Source organism: Phocoena sinus, chromosome 17 (assembly GCF_008692025.1).
Source record: "Phocoena sinus isolate mPhoSin1 chromosome 17, mPhoSin1.pri, whole genome shotgun sequence".
Lineage (NCBI taxonomy): Eukaryota > Metazoa > Chordata > Mammalia > Artiodactyla > Phocoenidae > Phocoena > Phocoena sinus.
In genome coordinates, this window is record NC_045779.1 from 43113232 (window position 1) to 43132619 (window position 19388).

Consider the following 19388-nt stretch of genomic DNA (forward strand, 5'->3'; position numbering starts at 1 on the left):
AGCACATATTTCTACTATAATTATTATATAAATAAATAACAGTGAACTTATCTGATTGTAGTTCAATCTGAGATTCTAGATTATAGTTTGACACATAATATTTCATGGAAGAAAGGAATAATCCAAATATTATTAGATCTCTTTCTAGCACTTTACCTTACATATCATGTTTTTCGTTAGCACTGTACTTTAAGCCAGTTGTATTCAGAAGTTAGTTGTATTTTGATTTCATTAAACTGGGACCAAAAACTGTGGTAGGAAAGGTATGTTTTCTTTGTGTCTTTTCTGAGACTTATTTAGTGTATAATAGATTTTCATGGACATATCTCTTAAATTTAGACGTCTCTCCTACTACAAAAATTTGCTTTCTTTTGACTCTCAAGTACAGCTTTCTTTTCCTGGCAACACAGCTCCTTTCTTTTCTTGCTCAGTTTTCCTCCTCTATTCTAGTGAAAGTGCTTTGATACCAAAATAACCTTATATAGTATTCGCTTCATATGTATGAAATATGTATATGTAATATATATATATATATATATATATATATATATATATATATATATATAGAAATAGGAGTTCCACTGTAGTGGGACTGTAACAGACTTCTTGGACTTTATGTGTCTTTTTAATATTAATTATCTTATACTTTCCTCAGAAATGTAGCTCTGGAGTCGATAAAGAGGTGGAATATAATTTGAGGATTGGCTCCAAGGCCCTATTGCTCTTTAATATGTCCTACTTCACTTTATGAAATTTCTTATATCCTTTCTGTTAAACATTGTATTTCCCAAAAATTTCTGTTGGAATATAAGTATTTACTTAATGATCATAAGCATGTTGACCTTTTAGTACCCTAGTATAAACTTGTTTATTTTTTAAAACAGCTAGTTGCCTAGTAATACATTATAGAATGCTCTTTCCTTCCATTTATTATTCTTTCACTCATTCTCACATTCAGCACTTAATATTTGTTATAGATCATGCTAGATGTTGAGGAGACAAAAGAAATATAACAGTCTGTTGGTCTAGCAGGAAAAAGGCAAATAACCATTCTATGAAGCATTTTGTGGGGAGTGTCTCTTAGAGAGATCCCTTAGAAAACTCTTATGATCCAAAAGAAAAATGGAGATGTCAAGGTAAATGTCATTTACTGAAAGGGTACCTAGGGCATGCTCTGCCAGGTTCATGGTGAATTTGGATACTATCTCAGATTAGTATTTATTGATTTATAGAATTAGATGACTTTATAGCATTCTCCAGAATATAATAGCTATAAAGAATATATAGCTGTTTGAAATTTACTTTGGTTCTAAATATTATTTCATGATGATATAAGTAACTATCAAAAATAACCTTATTCCCTTTACCCATTCCATTAAAAAAATGGATTAATTTAGTGTAATTACCCTTTTTTGATATCGTTTTGAGAAGTCGTTGTAACAGGGACTAAGAAAGCTAGTATTAGGTTACCTGATATTTTGACGGCTCTAGGAAAATCTTCCAATTTAAGATTCCAAGCGATTTGAGATCGTTATGATATTTGTAAGCCAATAAGTAAACACATGAATATTCCACAACATAAGATATTCTGGAGAACATCCTCCTCTGCCCAGGATGAAGTAGCAGGGCCCAGATTTATCTTGCTGCCTGAAACAACCAAAAAATGGATAAAGTATATTAAACAGTCGTTTCAAAACACTAGATGATAGGGAAAGTTAGACAGCAAACCCTGAGAGACTTAAGGTAAAGTCACCAGAACCTAGTGACTTATGGATTTGGAGAATAAGAGAAAGGAGGGAGTCTAACTGGCATTCCAGGTTCTGATCTGGGTAGATAGTGATGCCATTACATGATAGTGAGAAGCAGCTTTTCAAGGTTAGCAGCAAATTGGGAGTTTGAATGTACACATGTACTTGAAATGCCTGTGAGATATCCAGGTATCTCTTAGACTGAATATTCATATCTGGAGTTTAAGGAAGAAATATAATTTTGGAAATCATCTACAGATGGTTAAAACTAGGAGAATTCAAAAAAGTATGTTAAGTTGAAAGAGCAGTGGGCCAAGCAGATACCATTTCTAAAGTAGTCAGTATAAGAGAAAGTATCTTTGAAGGAAACCCTAAAGGAATGATCAGAAATGTAGAAGGAAAGGTCAGAAAGTTCAAGGAAGCCAAGGATGTATAGAATTTCAAGGAGCCATTGTTCAGCACTATCAGATTCTGGATGTTAGCTCTGGGCTTAACTTTGCTTATCTGTAATATGAAATGGCTAGATTAAGTAATGTTTAAGGTATTTCCAATTCTAACGTTCTTATGTAATTCTTCTGGTTCTTTTGCTTGTTTTGTAATGATGCAGTGCCTTCATTAGCTTTATCACAAACAATGAACTTAATCTTATATGTCATTATGGATTAGTTATAAGTAAAGATACTGATGTTCCTCTTTTTTTTTATTTTGGCTAAATACACATGTAACATTTACCTTAACCATTTTTTTAAGTGTACAGTTTAGTCTGATGTTCCTCAGTTGACTAAGCTTATTGTGTATAAATTAACATTTAATTATGGGAGTACTAAATGATGTATATTTGTATAGATTATTTTGAAAATGATCAAGGCACCTTGCTTGCCTCACTCCTAGTCCCAGGGCTGTATTATACATACTATATATTTAGACATTTCCAAATGTTAATATATTCTGAAAAAGTTCAAAAATAAAACTAGATTCTGATTCAATGATCAAAATCTGGGCCCTAAAACTGAGTTTTTTTAAAAAGTTGTGTCCATTGTCCAAGGCATTTTATGAGCCAAAATATAAAAAAGAAAACCCTGAAGTTGTCATCAGATTAAACAAAACATCATAACTTAAAGCCATCGAAGGATTATTCTTTTAATGGAAGTTTGAGCAAGTAAATGTGTTTGGAATCAGAGTTTCTGGAAAGTTGATTTTGGAGCCAAAGTTGATATTTGCTAAGCCTATGAACTTTTTACTTATTTTAGAAAGACGTACATTGCATTAAGACATCAACAATATTTGTGATAACCTATTTGTTTTTCAATGGGAAAAAGAACTTGCATACTTAACTGTAATTGGATTGTTTTATAGTGCTAAATGTAGTGTTGAACAATTTTTTAATATGAATTTGGTTTGGGGGGGCCTTTTCACCGTAGATTAGCATAAGCTCATTTTTTTTGCAATTTTTCTCCATCTGCTCATCAGCAAAGTTCCTATCTATTACATTTTTTATTCCAGAACCACATAATTGGCAGTGGCAAGTGGTTGACAAAATAGAAGTACTCTGGCCTAGAATTCACTAATGAAGGAGAACATTACCCTGGTTTTTGCCAAACTCAGGTCTTTTTGTCTTTTACATTGAAGATCATGTTGCTGTCCTATGGCATTTCCTGGGTGTTTTTTGTAGTTTCTGAAGTCTTCTGACTGTGGACAGTATAGTATAAAATGGACACTTTATTTTCAATACAAAGCATCCTGATCTCCTTTTTTTTGCTAATAATCTTTTATTCCTTTTAGGAAATGACTTTCCACGTTCTGTGAGATTTTGGTGAGAGTGTCAAAGTTTCTCAAGCACCATAAGCCAGTTAAGCTACAACAATTGAATTTTTTCTCCCAGAGAGTTATATATAGCGTATGACCAGTGATGCAGTAATCATATTGCACGATACACTTAATGTTCTCAAGTCCAGGGAACTTCCTGGCTTATCTCCAGGATGAGATAAGACGTTTTAGGCTAGACATATCAGTTGTCAATCACATTAATTATGAAAGTAATTATTTACATTTAATACTTAAAATTTGCACACAGGGCTATATTTTTATTTATAGGCATTGAGAAAGTGACAGCAGTTGCATGGTAGTTTGTTAGGAAGAGGAAGTCTGGAATACAAATCTAGGATTTTTTTCATGTCTTCCCTTGACAAGTATCTATGGGAAAAGTGTGGAGATTTGTAACACTCACTGTGGAAAAGAAGACAAGGTGCACTTTTGAGGTTTTTAACTAATGCCCTAAATTGTGTATATTTAGATTTCTACGAAATGGGAAGATATCCCAAATATTTTCATAATGTATTGAGAATTTATAGAATAAGAAAACAATTTGGGCTGTAGCTTATTTATGTTTCATAGTGCAAATATAATACTACTTATTTTGTTGGCCTCTGTATGCATAGATAGCTAAACCATAAGCAACAGCATTTTAAAATAAAAGTCTTGTGAACATCTTTTATAAATCCATGAGAACTAATATATGGATCTAGTGTATAGTAGTGTAGTGTATAGTAGATATTTAGTGTATGTTCATTGACTTTGTTTATTTAGTGAAAGTTTAGGTGGCAGTTAATATGTTATATCTTTATATCAAAGCTGAGTTCCCCCCTTTACAGATGAAGATTCTGAAGTCATGGAAAGACTAAATAACTTGTCAAAGTTTCCACAGCTGGAAATGAACCAATCTGGCTGACAAGTCAATTTTATTAATTACTAGATGTCTCTGTGAAATGAAATGATGAACAACATGCATTAAGCAATTATTTTAATTAACATCAATATCTGGTGCTAATAAAAATAATTGTGTTCACTTATTTAACAATTATTTAATACCTAGTATATGCTAGGCACTGTACTATGTACTGAGACTGTAGCATGAACAAAATAAGCACAGTGTCTGACATTGTAGACTTTATTATGCTCTAGTGAAAATTATGTAAGGCTATTAGTATTTTAAAATCCTCTTCTTTCAAGTTTCTTAAATGCTAGGACTATGTCTTTTGTCTGTTTTCCTGACTTCCAGCTCAGTTAATGGTGGATGTTAAAGAATGCATGAATAAAAGAAAGAAAAAGTGAATGAAAATACAACCTGCAATGTTTCTTCACTTTTATTTTTTATTTTAAACTGTTTCCTGAGGAGTAAAATACATTCATGCAGAGAACATTTCATTCTGTAGAAACTTTCTAACTATAATTATCACTAAAGTTTCAAGGTTTTTTTTTTTTTTTGTTTCAAATAAATTTATTTATTTAGTTAGTTTTGGCTGTGTTGGGTCTTCATTGCTGTGTGTGGGCTTTCTCTACTTGTGGTGAGCGGGGGCTACTCTTTGTTGCGGTGTGTGGACTTCTCATTGCGGTGGCTTCTCTTGTTGTGGAGCACGGGCTCTAGGCACGTGGGCTTCAGTAGTTGTGGCATGCGGGCTCAGTAGTTGTGGCTCGCGGGCTCTAGAGCGCAGGCTCAGTAGTTGTGGCGCACAGGCTTAGTTGCTCTGCAGCATGTGGTATCTTCCCGGACCAGAGATCGAACCTATGTCCCCTGCATTGGCAGGCGGATTCTTAACCACTGTGCCACGAGGGAAGTCCAAGTTTCAAGCTTTGAAGAAAGGAAAACATGTTATTTGGGAAATAGGAGCATTATTTAAAAGGGCAGAAAATATGGTGTGAGATTTTAAAGCATTTATGTAAAGTTATTCTATATAATGGACAGTGGGCTAATTAAAATGCTTATTAGGTTAATGTATAAATGAAACCTGTCTTAGTCTCTTCTTTTTAACTCAGTTATGGTCACAGTTATAGAGCACACAAATTAGAAAAATCAAAGTTTACCAAACCTCACTTATGGAGGATGGGGGTACAAATGGCATATATCTTTTCAAACAGCACTTGAAACTTCAGAAAAAACGGAACTTGGAACTTAAGAAAAAACGCATGACAATCATTTCATTTATTAAAATAATACCGAATAATTTCTACTTTATTGGTTTATCCTCAGCATATGATACTTAGATATGTAGCCCTTGACCTAATAGGAATCAAAATAGAGGTGGTTCTACTTCAAGAATTTGTAATAATCCCTTCACTTTAACACATGAATGTGTTCAATATTGGCAAAAGAACATGTTGCTACCAAAACTGAAATAAGATCCTTGAAACAAAAAGGATGTTGCCATGGAAAAATGAAGTAACACTCAGTGCAGCTGTGATGCATTAATGAATAGGATATTTTTTTAAAAGATCATTTGTGTTTGGTGTGGCTCAGAGGGTCCCAACCAGATGGTTTCCATGAACATGATCTGACCCCCGGTTTGAGGACTTCTTACTGGCAGATTACTTCATTTTCTTTCCCTTGGATTGTCAGATCCTTACATTAATACAAAATTTACTGCTGCAGATTTATATTCACTTATATAAATCACTCAACATTTTACATTAAAACCACAATTTTAGACATACAGTTTAAGAGTTATTTTAAAAGTGTAAAAAGATTTATGTGATAGCTTTAGTATACATAATAGATGTAACATTATAATAAGTTTGAACAATTTGGATTATGTATATGTTTTAGTTCTTATCATTAAAAGAATCCCCACAGTATACATCATTTTTTAGAAAGTTTATTTTTTACACTTGTTATGTATGTCAGGCTAACATACTGTCGATTCTGTATGCATTGCTCAGGTTGTTTTAATTTGATTAAATAATTTATTTCCAAATTAGTGGAAATTTGGAATATATTGTGATTTTGGAAATTTTGGCACAATTTAAATTTGTTTCTCAGGACATGTATGTATAAATCTGTGTACGGCGGCATATTAAACTAATGATCTCACATTGTTGGAAGCATTTTTCAACATAGCATCAATATCTAACACAGGGACTTCCCTGGTGGTCCAGTGGCTAAGCCTCCGTACTCCCAATGCAAGCCTCTGTACTCCCAATGCAGGTTTGATTGCTGGTCAGGGAACTAGATCTCACATGCCGCAACTAAGAATTCGTACGCTGCAACTAAAAGATATCACATGCTGCAATGAAGATCCCGAGTGCCACAATGAAGATCCCGCATGCCACAACTAAGACCCAGCACAGCCAAATAAATTAAATAAATAAATAACTATTTTTTAAAAATCTAACATAAAGTGTTAAACACTGACCCTTCATTGTTTGACCTTAAAACCATAATTAATATAGGAGAATATGCTGTCAGTGTGCCACTTTAGCTTGTGCACTTTAACATCACTAATGCAGTTATATATTTTAAAACATAAATATAATAACACCTGAGACAATATACACTTCTATTTCAGAAGTTAAAAATGTTGTGATCTTAAATCAACAATGAACTGCTTAACCATATACATGCTTAAATTAAGCTACAAGATAAAATTCTAAAACTAAAAAATCTCATACTTCATGAACCAACATACTTTTTTTTTTGCAAAATTTTACTTATATTTCTCTTCACTGAGTTCATCAATTTGTCCATGCACAGAAATATTGAAGGGAAGATGAGTAAGTGTACTTAATTTGTAAGACTGGCAAATTATTTGTCATATCAAGGAATTCCAGACCTGTTACATATCATGCTCTCACTAAGGAATATATTAACCCCAAGAGAAGGTTATTACTTTATTCTTAGTTATCTTTTATAAAATATTATCTCTTTGTTATTTTAAGTTGCGAGACTATCCAAACATTTTTCAAGCAAACAAATTTTAGTTTTTATTAGATAATACCTTTGTATGCCAAATATTTTATAGAAAATTGAAGGTTATATTTTGTATTTTCTTAAAAATAATTTAAGTATGGTAGGCTATTTGGGCAGTTTACTAACCAGGTACAGAATATTACCTTGTACAAGAGTCACCTAAGACTAATAGGCTTTAACTTACATTGCTTTTGAATTAAAAACTCATGATGTATTCAATTTTTTATTTGGTCTTGCTTAGTCTTACTTTAACTCTGTTAGGGCCTGGCAACCTAAGTAACTACACTGGGCATAGGGGAACATAAAAATTTCACTTGAAATCATAATTTAGGTAATAAGTTGAAGTATGATAAAAGTAAGGAATAACACTCTGATTTTTAAGTCTCCTGAATTTTCTTCATTACTATATGTTATAAACATGTTCTTTAATGTTTGTCTAGAGATGTAATCTGAACATTTAAAATATTCTTTTCTTAAATTTCAGTATGTGAAGTAAGGGACAAATTCACATAGATATAGCTGTTCGTGGTTTTTTATTTTTTAAAGTAAGAACAATAAAATGCTAGTCTGTTCTAAGGCCTTAGCTGGTGTTAACAAAATGTAATGAACTGCAAAAAAAGGAGGATTTTCTCACCTTTTTTTGCCAGCACATTTTCTAACTCAATCATGTTTCTTGGAAAGAACTGTGGAAAGGCAGATACGTTTTCATTTCATGTCACTGTGCTCTTTTGATCAAATTTATAGCAAGAAACAATACCTTTTCAAGTGTTTGTTGTATTCTTTAGTGAAAGTAACTCATAAAGACATAAGTATGGGGCATTTTCTTTTTTTTGGCTTGCCTGTGTATTCTGGTAAAGATATTAGATGTTTGAGGATACATTTACTCTCAAATTTAGTCTGATCCAAATATTTTGATTTTGCTTTTCTTTTCTAGTTTGAAGTACAATCTTGTTGTGTGTTCATCCCAAGTGATAGCTTGCCTTCCCCAAGTACAATTGTATCTGGTGACATTCCTGGAACAGTAAGAAGTTGGTACCATGGACAAACCAGCATGCCAGGAACACTTGTCCTCTGTTTGCCTCAAATAAAGATTGTTAGTGCTGGCCACAAGTATATGGAACCTCTGCAGGAGATTCCTTTTGTCATCCCACGACCCATCCTTGAAGAAGGTACTTTTTAAAAAAAGTCTTCCTATGGTTATTTTACTATGTTTATTATATTTTATACTGATATTTTTAGTTTTACTGCTTTTTTTTTTAATGCCAGTGCATTTCTGAATCAGTCTTCTCATTGAAAGAACTGCATGGAAATGAACTAAGTGATTTACAAAGAGAGATATACAAAGTGAATGAACTAAATGATGATGTTTATTGATAGCCACACCTTTTATATATATGGAGACTATATATATGGAGACTATCTACAAAAGATCATATAGAATACAGTATAATCACTGAAATGCTAAGCATAGATAAAATTAACTTGAGAAGGATGTTGGTTTCAGATGTTTGCATTAGGCTGAACTAAGAATTATAAGTAGGTTGATTTTAATTTAAGCCACTTGACTTATGAATGGATGCTTCATAAATACATAATCAAATGAATACATTATTTATAGCAAGCATGCTATATTTCTAGATTACTCATTTATTTAAATAAAGTAGATAATTGTGTGATGATTGGAGCCATGGATCTTTCTTCAGTAAATACTTGATTTCTGATGTTGCAGTGTTTTCAGTTGTAGGTTCATACCCTTTTGAACTTTGATGTATTCATTTCAAACTGTGTGAACCTGGAGAAGTTTTGAGTCACAAAGTAAATAATGTGAATCTATATTTTAATAACAAGCCTGAAATTTTTTGACAGTGCTAAATAGGTCAACACCTTGTTCATATTATTAGGATGTAAGTGTCTGAATCCTGATATCGTTCAGATTACCACAGTACTGTTATTGAAAAGCAGGTACAGTCTGCAATTTTTGATTTTGACTTAATGTCGATTTCTCTCTCCTTTTCTCTATTGAAATTTCCATTGAAATCTAGTTTTCGTAGGTTTATCAAAAGTAAGCATGATTTTACTGGCAGAAATTAATGTTGGTACTTAATGATATGAATACCATTATCATAAAATCATAGAATTGTGAGAGTTAGAAGGAACTTCTTTAGAGTTCTTCTTAAGTGCTCTTTGTCTTGATAATTTCTCTAGCATATTGGACATAGCCATTCTTTGTTATTTGTTTTCGGTTATAGGGAATTCCTTATTATCACAATAGCTATTACATGTCATATCAAAGATATACTAGAGTGAAGTGAGCTCATAAAGCTCATAAAGTGAGCTGGGAGTGCTTCCTCCTTTTTTTAACAATTTTAACTCTGGAATAATTTTTGTAAGATTAAATGATTTGTACCTTGATTTTTTGTTAAAACTCATTGATAAAATTCACATATTGTAAAATTCTTCCGTTTAAAGTATACAGTTAGATGATTTTTAGTGTATTTACAATTTTTATGCAACCATCACTATAAAATTTTAGAATAGTTTTATCACCCTAAAAAGAATTGGTATATCATTAGCACCTACTCCTCTTTCTCCCTTCCCCCCAGACCCTACGAACCACTTGTCTTTCTATCCCTATGAATTTGCTTCTTCTAGACATTTCATATGAATGAAATAACAAAATTTGTGGTCTTTTGTGACTGGCTTCTTTCACTTACCATTATAAGTGGTAAGTGAAAGAAGCCATCTTTCACTTCTTTCATAGAACCATTGTTATAGTATGTATGTCTTCATTCCTTTTTATGGCTGAATAACAATTCATTTTATGGATATACCACATTTTATTTATTCATTGATTACTTGATGGATATTTGGGTTGTTTCCACTTTTTGGCTATTATCAATAATGCTGCTATGATCATTCTTGTACACTGTTTTGCATGGACATATGTTTTAATTTCTATTAGATATATATAGTAGAATTGTTGGGTCATTTGGTAACTCTGTGCTTAGCTTTTGAGGAATTGACAGACTGTTTTTCAAAATATCTGTGCCATTTTACAATCCCACATCAATGAATGAAGGTTCTAATTTATTCACATATTTTTATGTGCAAGTATAGTTGATTTACAATATTAATTTATCCATATCTGTGTCACCACTTATTATTGTTGTCTTGTTATTGTCTTATTGGTTCTAGCCTTCTCAGTGGGTGGGAAGTGGTATCTAGTGGTGTTGATTTTCATTTCCGTAATGTCTAATGATTTTGAGCATCTTTTCATGTGCTCAGTGGCCATTTGTAGATCTTGTTCTGTATTTTCTTCTTCTATTCAAGTCCTTTCTTTTTAAAAATATTTTAAAATTTATTTTGGCTGCACTGGATCTTAGTTGCGGCACGTGGGATCTTCGTTGTGGCATGTGGGATTTTCAGTTGCGGCATGCAGGCTTCTTACTTGCGGCATGCAGACTCTTTAGTGGCAGCATGTGGACTCTTAGTTGTGGCATGTGGGCTTCTTAGTTGCAGCATGTATGCAGGATCTAGTTCCCCGACCAGGGATCAAACCTGGGCCCCCTGCATTGGGAGCACGGAGTCTTACCCACTGGACCACCAGGGAAGCCCCTTTTCAAATCCTTTGCCCACTTTTTAGTTGGGTTATTTGTCTCTTTATTGTTGAGTTGTAAGAGTTCCTTATATATTCTGATATTAGACACTTATTAGGTATGTGATTTGCAAATATTTTCTCCCATTTCTCCCATCCTCCATTTCTCCTGTTATCTGTTCACTATCTTGTTTGAATTTATTTAGTTGTTTAAATAACAGTTTTTTCCTTTATACTGTAATATATGTTATTTTAATTCCTTTTTTCTCCTGCTATATTGGAAAGTATTCCTTAACTGTTTTTCTTTCAATCTTAGAAATTAACACCCTTTCCTCAAAGTCAACTCTGGTCCTAGAAATATTAAGCTGCATATTTAATTTATTAAATTATGCATTAAATCAAGTTATTTACTCTGCTCCGGAACAACACACAGGTCTTAAAATACTTTAATTCAATCATCCTCTCTGGATTAATGGTTTATCACTTAAAAAAAAATAATTGCTTATATTTATTGCATATATATAATCAGGGCAGGGTTTGGAAAATTTATTTAGTAAGGAGCCAGATAGTAAATATTTTCAGTTTTACCAGTTATGTGGTCTTGTTGCAACTACTCAACTCTGCTTTGGAGTGCAGAAGCAGCCGTAGGCAATATGTCGATGAACTGACATGACTGTGTTTCTTTGAAACTTTATTTACAAAATCTGATAGCCAGATTTGGTCATGGGCCATGTTTGTGGACTCCTATACTAGTGCCTTACTAGACATTCCTTCTTACAATTCAGTCCTTTATTCTATCTCAGATCATTTTCCTTTGCCTTTTAGTGATGATATGTTGTTAGCAAACTTAATTTTGTTTGTTTGAAAATGTCTTTATTTTGCCCTCCTTTTTGAAAGATATATTGTTGGATATATAATTTCTTTGTTGGTAGTTATTTTTGTCTGACCCATTAAAAATTCCGTTGTGCTGACTCTTGCTTTTCATTGTCCTATTGACAATGAAAATATTTATCTGCAATGTCCACTTGCAGTTTGTGTTTCTTTGAAGGTATTTTGTCCTTCCTCTCTGGCAGCTTTCAGAATTTTTTAAATCTTTGTGTTTTAAAGTTTTAGTGTTGGTGTCTTTTATGAGTTCTGCAAGTTTTCTGGCATAATCTCTTCAGATATTGCCTATGCCTTATTCTTTCTTACATATATTTTAGAATTTTTCACATTTTTACTGTATTATTCTTGTCTCTTCTTTGTACTTTTATATTTTTTCTCTTTGACTTGCTGACCTGCATTCTCAGTAATTTCTTTAATCTGATCCTCCATTTCATTAATTTTTTAAAGCTGGGTCTAATATGCTGTTAAACAGTTATTCATTGAAATTTTTGAATAAACTTTTATAGAATTCAAATATATCATATAGAAAACTGCTCAACTCTTAGTTCACAGCTTGATACATTTTATAATAAACCTACCCCTGTTGCCTACATCTGAATCAAGATCAAAAATATTACCAGCACCCAGGAGATCTTCTCTAGTTCCTTGCGAGCCTCTCTTTCTTCAGATTCAAACTGCATCTTGACATCTAAAACCATAAATTAATTTACCCGTTTTTGAACTTTGTAGCACTTTATTAAATTTAAATTTTTACTTATGATATTCTTTTCATTTTGATTGATTTTTTTTTTTTCTTTTTTGCGGTACGCGGGCCTCTCACTGTTGTGGCCTCTCGCATTGCGGAGCACAGGCTCTGGACGTACAGGCTTAGCGGCCATGGCTCACGGGCCCAGCCGCTCTGCAGCATGTGGGATCTTCCAGACCGGGGCACGAGCCCGCGTACCCTGCATCGGCAGGCGGACTCTCAACCACTGCGCCACCAGGGAAGCCCTTGATTGATTTTTAAAACTCCTTTTTATTCATAATTTTCAAGGCTTCTTTGTGTTTCTTGATACATGAATCATTTATTTTATATTATTGTCTAATTCTTTAATCAGCCTTACTTGTGAGCAAGGATGTTCAATTTCACCAGTTTTGAAATGCCTCAAGCGATTTGTTTTGTTTACCTCTGAGTTTCTGGCTTCTCTCATTCCATGGCATTAATAATCTTTACTTTTTGGAGAAAGTCATTTATGATTTTAAGGAGATACTGTGTGTGTGCGTGTGCGTGTTTGTGTAAACAAATATAAGTTTTAATCATAGTATGTGTTACATATAAACATTTTATAAATACATTCATCATTTTCATTTGTTTTTAGTGCAAGGGTCATTCAGGGAATGAAATCTACCATTGTTTCTGGAAATAGAATCCCCCAGTGAGGTTAAAGATGTTATGACAATATTATAGCCCCCCCCTTAATGGATTTTATGAAAGGGCTGATGTGTACTACCGTACTATTTGTTATCTCTTCAATACTCTTTTCAAATCCCTCTTACTCCTGCAGCACTCCTGCCAACTTCAACTGTTTGTCCTTTTCATTTGATAAATTGTTTTATTCTTATCTTGTTTTTCCAATATATTATGAATGTCTTAAGAACTACAGAAGTCTCCATCTTTAAAGCATAAGATGTTATTATATTCTCTGATTTTTTTTCCAGAACTGAGTTAGAATCTTAGTTTATTTTCAACTTTTAAAAATATCATATACCAGATGGAGAGGACTAGAATCAAATAGAAACTTCTAAAGTCTATTTTTCATACTCCCTAGGAGACTATAGAGTGACTATATAATCAACATTGAAACCTAAATTTTACTTTAGGTTTCAGTTTTTTAACCACCTGGTTATTCTCATTGGTCAAACCTACCTTGAGGAAAGGAGATTATTTCAAGATATTTAAAACTTCTTCAGGCATTAAAAAAACTGTAGATATTAACTTATGAAAGACCATAAGTATATATTTTTTCTTCATTTTAAATGTTGTTTGTAAAAATATTTGAGTATAACCCTTTGATGCATACATGTAAAAAGTAGTTTACTCTTTATCTTTATACCTGTGCATAGATTGAGAAAGAATCTTGAGGTCTGTTCACTTTCAGTTTTCAACTAGTCCTCCTGGTTTCAGTGTCATTCCACATTCTCTTTTTCAAACATATTTGAGTATTGGAACCTGTTGAAGGATGGTTGTCATGAATCAGATTGATCCTTTATGGTTTATCTCTCTGGGCCTCAGTCACTTGCTATTTATCTGTTATATTTATATGTTTAAAAATTTCATGATATTACTTATCTGCTGTTTTGTCCTCTCCTGTTCTCATCCTCATTTTGAGTTATAATGCTTTTTTTCTGTCTCAGTGTCATTTTGCTGGTTTCAGAATGTAGATAAATAGTTTCAGTCATTCATGATCAACCAGATATGCAGTGTATCTAAATCTATACCACCTTCCGATTGTGCTTCTTTCTAGTCTGCTTCTCCAGTACTATTATTGTTTTATGTTCAACTCATTTTTATTCAGTAAATGTTTTTTGATAATTGTAGATGATGGATTTGGTGGGGGTCTGAGAGGGCAAGGGCTTAGGGGAAGATAGGAAAATTGGAGGCAAGGAGATTAGATATTGCATCTAGCTATTATAGTTGTCTGGAAACATGACTGTCAGAACCAGAATGGTGGTGATAGGGATGGAGAAAATGGGAAAGAATAGAGAAATAGTTAACAAAAAAACTGGCAAAACTTTGTGACTGGATTAGTTATAGTGAAAGAGAAGTAAATGTGTAGAATAACTCCTAGTTATTCTACACATTGGATGTGTGTAGACATTTATATGGTTAATATTATGATTACAAATAAAGAAAGAGGTTTAGTTTTAGGTGTGGAAGATGGGAAGGATGAATTTAGGTTGGCACATACTGTAGAGTGTTTGTGGGACATTCAGGTAAATATATCTAATACGCTGTTGCATATATGGGTCTAGAGCTCAAAAGAGGAATCATTGTTAGAGATACACAATGTGATAGCAGGGAAGACCATGAAAAAAGATGTGATCACCTGAAATCACTTATGTAGAGACAAATAAGTATAATCCAGATAGAAAAAGGGGGAACACTAATGTTCACTGGCTGAAAAGGAAAAAAAAATAATCTATGTTGAAAACTGTGAATAAGGTAAGTACAGAAAAACCCATGAGGCAGTAGTGTCATGGAAGACACACAATCTAGTCATTTAAATGTAGCAGAGATGCCCAATAAGATGAGGACTAAAAGGTGTGAAAGGGATTTGACAATTTTGGGTGATTGGTTTTTCTTATCACAGTACTTTCAGAGGAATAGTGTTAATGCAGGTCAGATGATGGTGCCTTAAGGACTAAACAGAAAGTGAAAAATTGATATAACAAATTTCCAGTGTCTTTAAAAAAATATTTGAGAAAGGCGGAAAAGAGAGATGGTATTTAGATGTATATATACCTTGATATCCTTTGGTTGTACACAACAGAAACCAAGTCAGGATAATTCAAGCAAAAATGGAACTTAATGACACATTGTCTGTATTCTGTAGGAAACAACTTTGAATTTTTAGTTAAAATTTTGATGTTTCACCATTTGACCCTGGTGGTTATGAAGACCGTGGTTTCAATTAAAACTTTCTTTATCTTTTATTTTTTTTTAACTTGGATTCATAACTCCTGTGAAGTTATTTTTCTCTTGCTCTTTGTCTTTGGTGTTGCTTGGTTATCATTCTGGAGTTCTAAATTTCTATTTAAACCTTAATTTTTGAATCTAGTTGTTTAGATTCAAAATACAGTGATCTAGTCATTATGATATGAACAAAATGAAAAAAAAACCCTTTAACATTACAAAGATGATCAATAGGATGAACAAAAGGGTTCTCACTTTATAGATTTGAGCCTTCTATACTGAACTTGGACTTCAAAGTTCAAAATGAGGAACTGTTTGTTGAAATGTGTCATCTGATTTCAGTTGCCATGAGAAGGGAGAGATGATCGCTAATATAGCCAGATCCAATCTGTGTAGGGTGTGTGGGTCAAAATCAACATCTTGAATTTCATTAGAGAGCATTTGCAGTGAGGCTTGCAGATGTAATTTGTTACATCTAGCTCACACCTCTGAGCAGATGGGTTTCTACCCTGTGCCTAGCAGAGGTTTGTTTTTCCTTTTTTGAAAGAGTTGCCTGTGACTTTAATAAAATAGTTTGACAAAGTTGGAATGTAAAGATCATTTATAAATTAAAACTCTGCTATTGTTGGATTTAATGAGTTTTAATAGAAACTGATGTGAAAATTGTTGAGCATCTATGAAAAACATGAGGGCTATTTTTTCCATGTAATTCTGGTCACCTTAGTTGTTCATATGTATTGTTACAGTATAGATATTTTTAAAATATCATAGTTTGATATTCATAATTTCCACTTGTTCTGAAAGATGATGATGTACTATAGCAGTAGTTTTTTTCCCAGCTTTAGTCAGTGTCTTTGACTTTAATTCTTAAACCCTATGTAAATGAGATTGCCTGGGTAAAAGAGGAAGCTCAGAAAAGAGCTTTAGATTTGTTCTTGATGGTGTTGTTTTTAAATAAATTTCTTGGAAGCCATCATACATGTATAACAAATGAAGTTAAGCTGTTGGACTGCCTAAACATATTTAATGTAATTGCTACAGACATTGTTCTCTTCTCAGTAGCTCACATTCATCCTGCTCAATCATTTGTTTACCTCTGGGTTCTATAACTTTTAAAGGCTAGACAAGGAACCTTACTTTATTTATTTCCTGTTAATCAATTTTGCATTTTCCACCCTCCCACACAAACACTTATTTTAAAAACAAAAACCAATATGGCAGATCTAATATCCTGCTCACCTTTTAAAAATAAACTATATAATTTACATTGCCTTAAGATCTTAAAAATACGGTTTTTAAATGATACCAAGGTAACATTCTAATTAATGGGGATTTTTAAATTCAGATACAGTTGACATATAAAATTATGTAAGTTTAAGGTGTACAGCATGCTGATTTGATACACATATATTGCAATATGATTACCAGTGTGGTGTTAGCTAACATTTCTATCTGGTCACATAATTATCATTTCTTTTTTGTGGTGAGAACATTTAAGATCTAGTCTCTTAGCAACTTTGAAGTGTGTAATATGTATTGTTGACTGAAAATCACTATGCTGTGCATTAGATCTTCAGATCTTATAGTTGCAAGTTTGCACTCTTTAGCAGTATCTCTCCAATCTGTGTAGGGTGTGTGTATCCTTACCCTTCAGCCCCTGGTAACCACCATTCTTTTGTCTGAGTTCAGCTTTTTTAGATTTCATATACAAGTGATATATAGTAGTTGTCTTTCTCTGTCTGATTTATCTAACTTAGTATAATGCCCTCATTAATGGAAATTTGGAAAGCAAGTAACATATACAGGAGAAAATAAAAATCCCTTGATGATGACCACTTTTTTTAAAATAAAGAAGTGATTATTATTACTTTTTTAGTTTATTTATTTATTTTTGGCTGTGTTGGGTCTTTGTTGCTGCTCACGGGCTTTCTCTAGTTGTGGCGAGCGGCGTCTACTCTTTGTTGTGGTGCACGAGCTTCTCATTGTGGTGGCTTCTCTTGTTGTGGAGTGCGGGTTGTCTTTCAACTTTTTGTTATCACATATAATACACATATAATATTATGTATAATGATTATATTCATTATAAAATTAGGATAATAATGCCTGAAGAAATTTTCAGTCATGTTTTTTTCTCTTACTGTTTTATCATGAGTGTTTTATATGAAGTTAATGTTTTTTGAATCCATTTCCATCTTAAAGTAAGAGGATTTAGACTTGCACCATTAAATACAATGGTAACTGTGAATTTTTCATAGATGCCCTTCATGAAGTTGAGAAAGATCCTTTTTATTCTTAGTTTATTGAGACTTTTTACACTGAGGTGGTTTTGGATTTTATCAAGTGTTTTTATGAATCTATTGAGGTGATCATGTGTGTTTTTCCCCTACTGTATGCTATTAATGTGATATATTTCATTAATCAATTTTACATAATTAATTGATTAAACTAATGTTTTTTTAAATTGGAGTATAGTCGCTTTACACTGCTGTGTCAGTTTCAGCTGTAGAGCAAAGTGAGTCAGCCATACATATATCCCCTCTTTTTTGGATTTCCTTCCCATTTAGGTCACCACAGAACACCAAGTAGTTTCCTGTGTTATACAGTAGGTTCTCATTAGTTATCTATTTTATACATAGTAGTGTATATATATATATATATATATATATATATATATATATATATATATATATATGTCAATCCCAATCTCCCAATTCATCCCACCCTCCTTTTTCCCCCAAACTAATCTTGTATATGGGGATATAGACCATTTGGTTATGGCGCGTCATCTCTTCATATGATGCTGAACACGATTTACCTTTTTATTTTTTTATCTGTATTCATGAGGGATTTTAGTCTATAGTTTTCTGACAGTGTCTTTGGTTTTTATATCAGGATAATGCTGGCCTCATAGAATGAGTTGGGAAGTCTTTTCTCCTCCTCTATTTCTGGAAGAGTTTGTGGAGTATTGGCATTATTTCTTTAAATATTTGATAGAATTCACCAAGTGAAGGCATGTGGAATTGGTGGACTTTTTTTATAGTGGAAAATTTTTAAATGAATAATTCAGTCTCTTTATTTGTTATAGGTCTGTTCAAATTTTCTATTTCCTTTTTAGTCAGTTTTAATAAATTGTGTCTTTCTTGAAAGTTGTCCCTGAGTCTAAGTTGTCTAATTTGTGAGGATATAATAGCATTGTTCATTATAAGGGTTGTTGTTTAACCTTTTAAATTTATTTAGGGTTAATAGTAATATTCCTTCTCTAATTCCTGATTTTACTTGTGCCTTCTCTCCTTCTTTGAGGTTAGCCTAGCTAAAGGGTTATCAGGTTGCTATGTACTCAGAACCAACTCTTAGTTTTGTTGGTTTTTTTCTTACTGTTTTTCAGTTGTCTATTCCATTCCATTGTGGTCTAGAACATATATGGTATGATTTTAATCCTTTTAAATTTATTAAGAATTGCTTGATGGCCTAGCATATGGTCTGTTTGGGAAAATGTTCCATGTGTGCTTGAATGGTTGTTCTGTAGTAGTTGGGTATAACATTCTATGTATGTCAGTTAGGTTGGTTGGTTGATATTGTTGTTCAGTTCTTCTATAACCCTACTGACTTTCTGTCTAGTTATTCTGTCAATTATTGAAAGTACTAGAGTATTGAAATTTTCAAGTATTTTTATTTAGTCATCCATTTTTTATTTAAATTCTGTCAATTTTTGCTTCATAGATTTTGAAGCTCTGTTGTTAGATGCAT

General features: G+C 32.8%; 1 protein-coding gene across 15 annotated transcripts in view; it reads left to right on the plus strand.

Annotated features, from left to right (window-relative positions):
* The window catches only part of VPS13B (vacuolar protein sorting 13 homolog B), an 831417-nt gene that overhangs the window by 377013 nt on the left and 435016 nt on the right, over positions 1-19388 (plus strand). For all 15 annotated transcript variants that reach the window (XR_004346563.1, XR_004346562.1, XM_032610621.1 and 12 more), the window contains one exon: positions 8423-8657. Coding sequence is in view for 13 of the 15 variants with exons in the window: in XM_032610621.1 (XP_032466512.1) it covers positions 8423-8657 (235 nt within the window). In the remaining 2 variants the exon portion in view is untranslated. The remainder of the gene's footprint in view (positions 1-8422; positions 8658-19388) is intronic.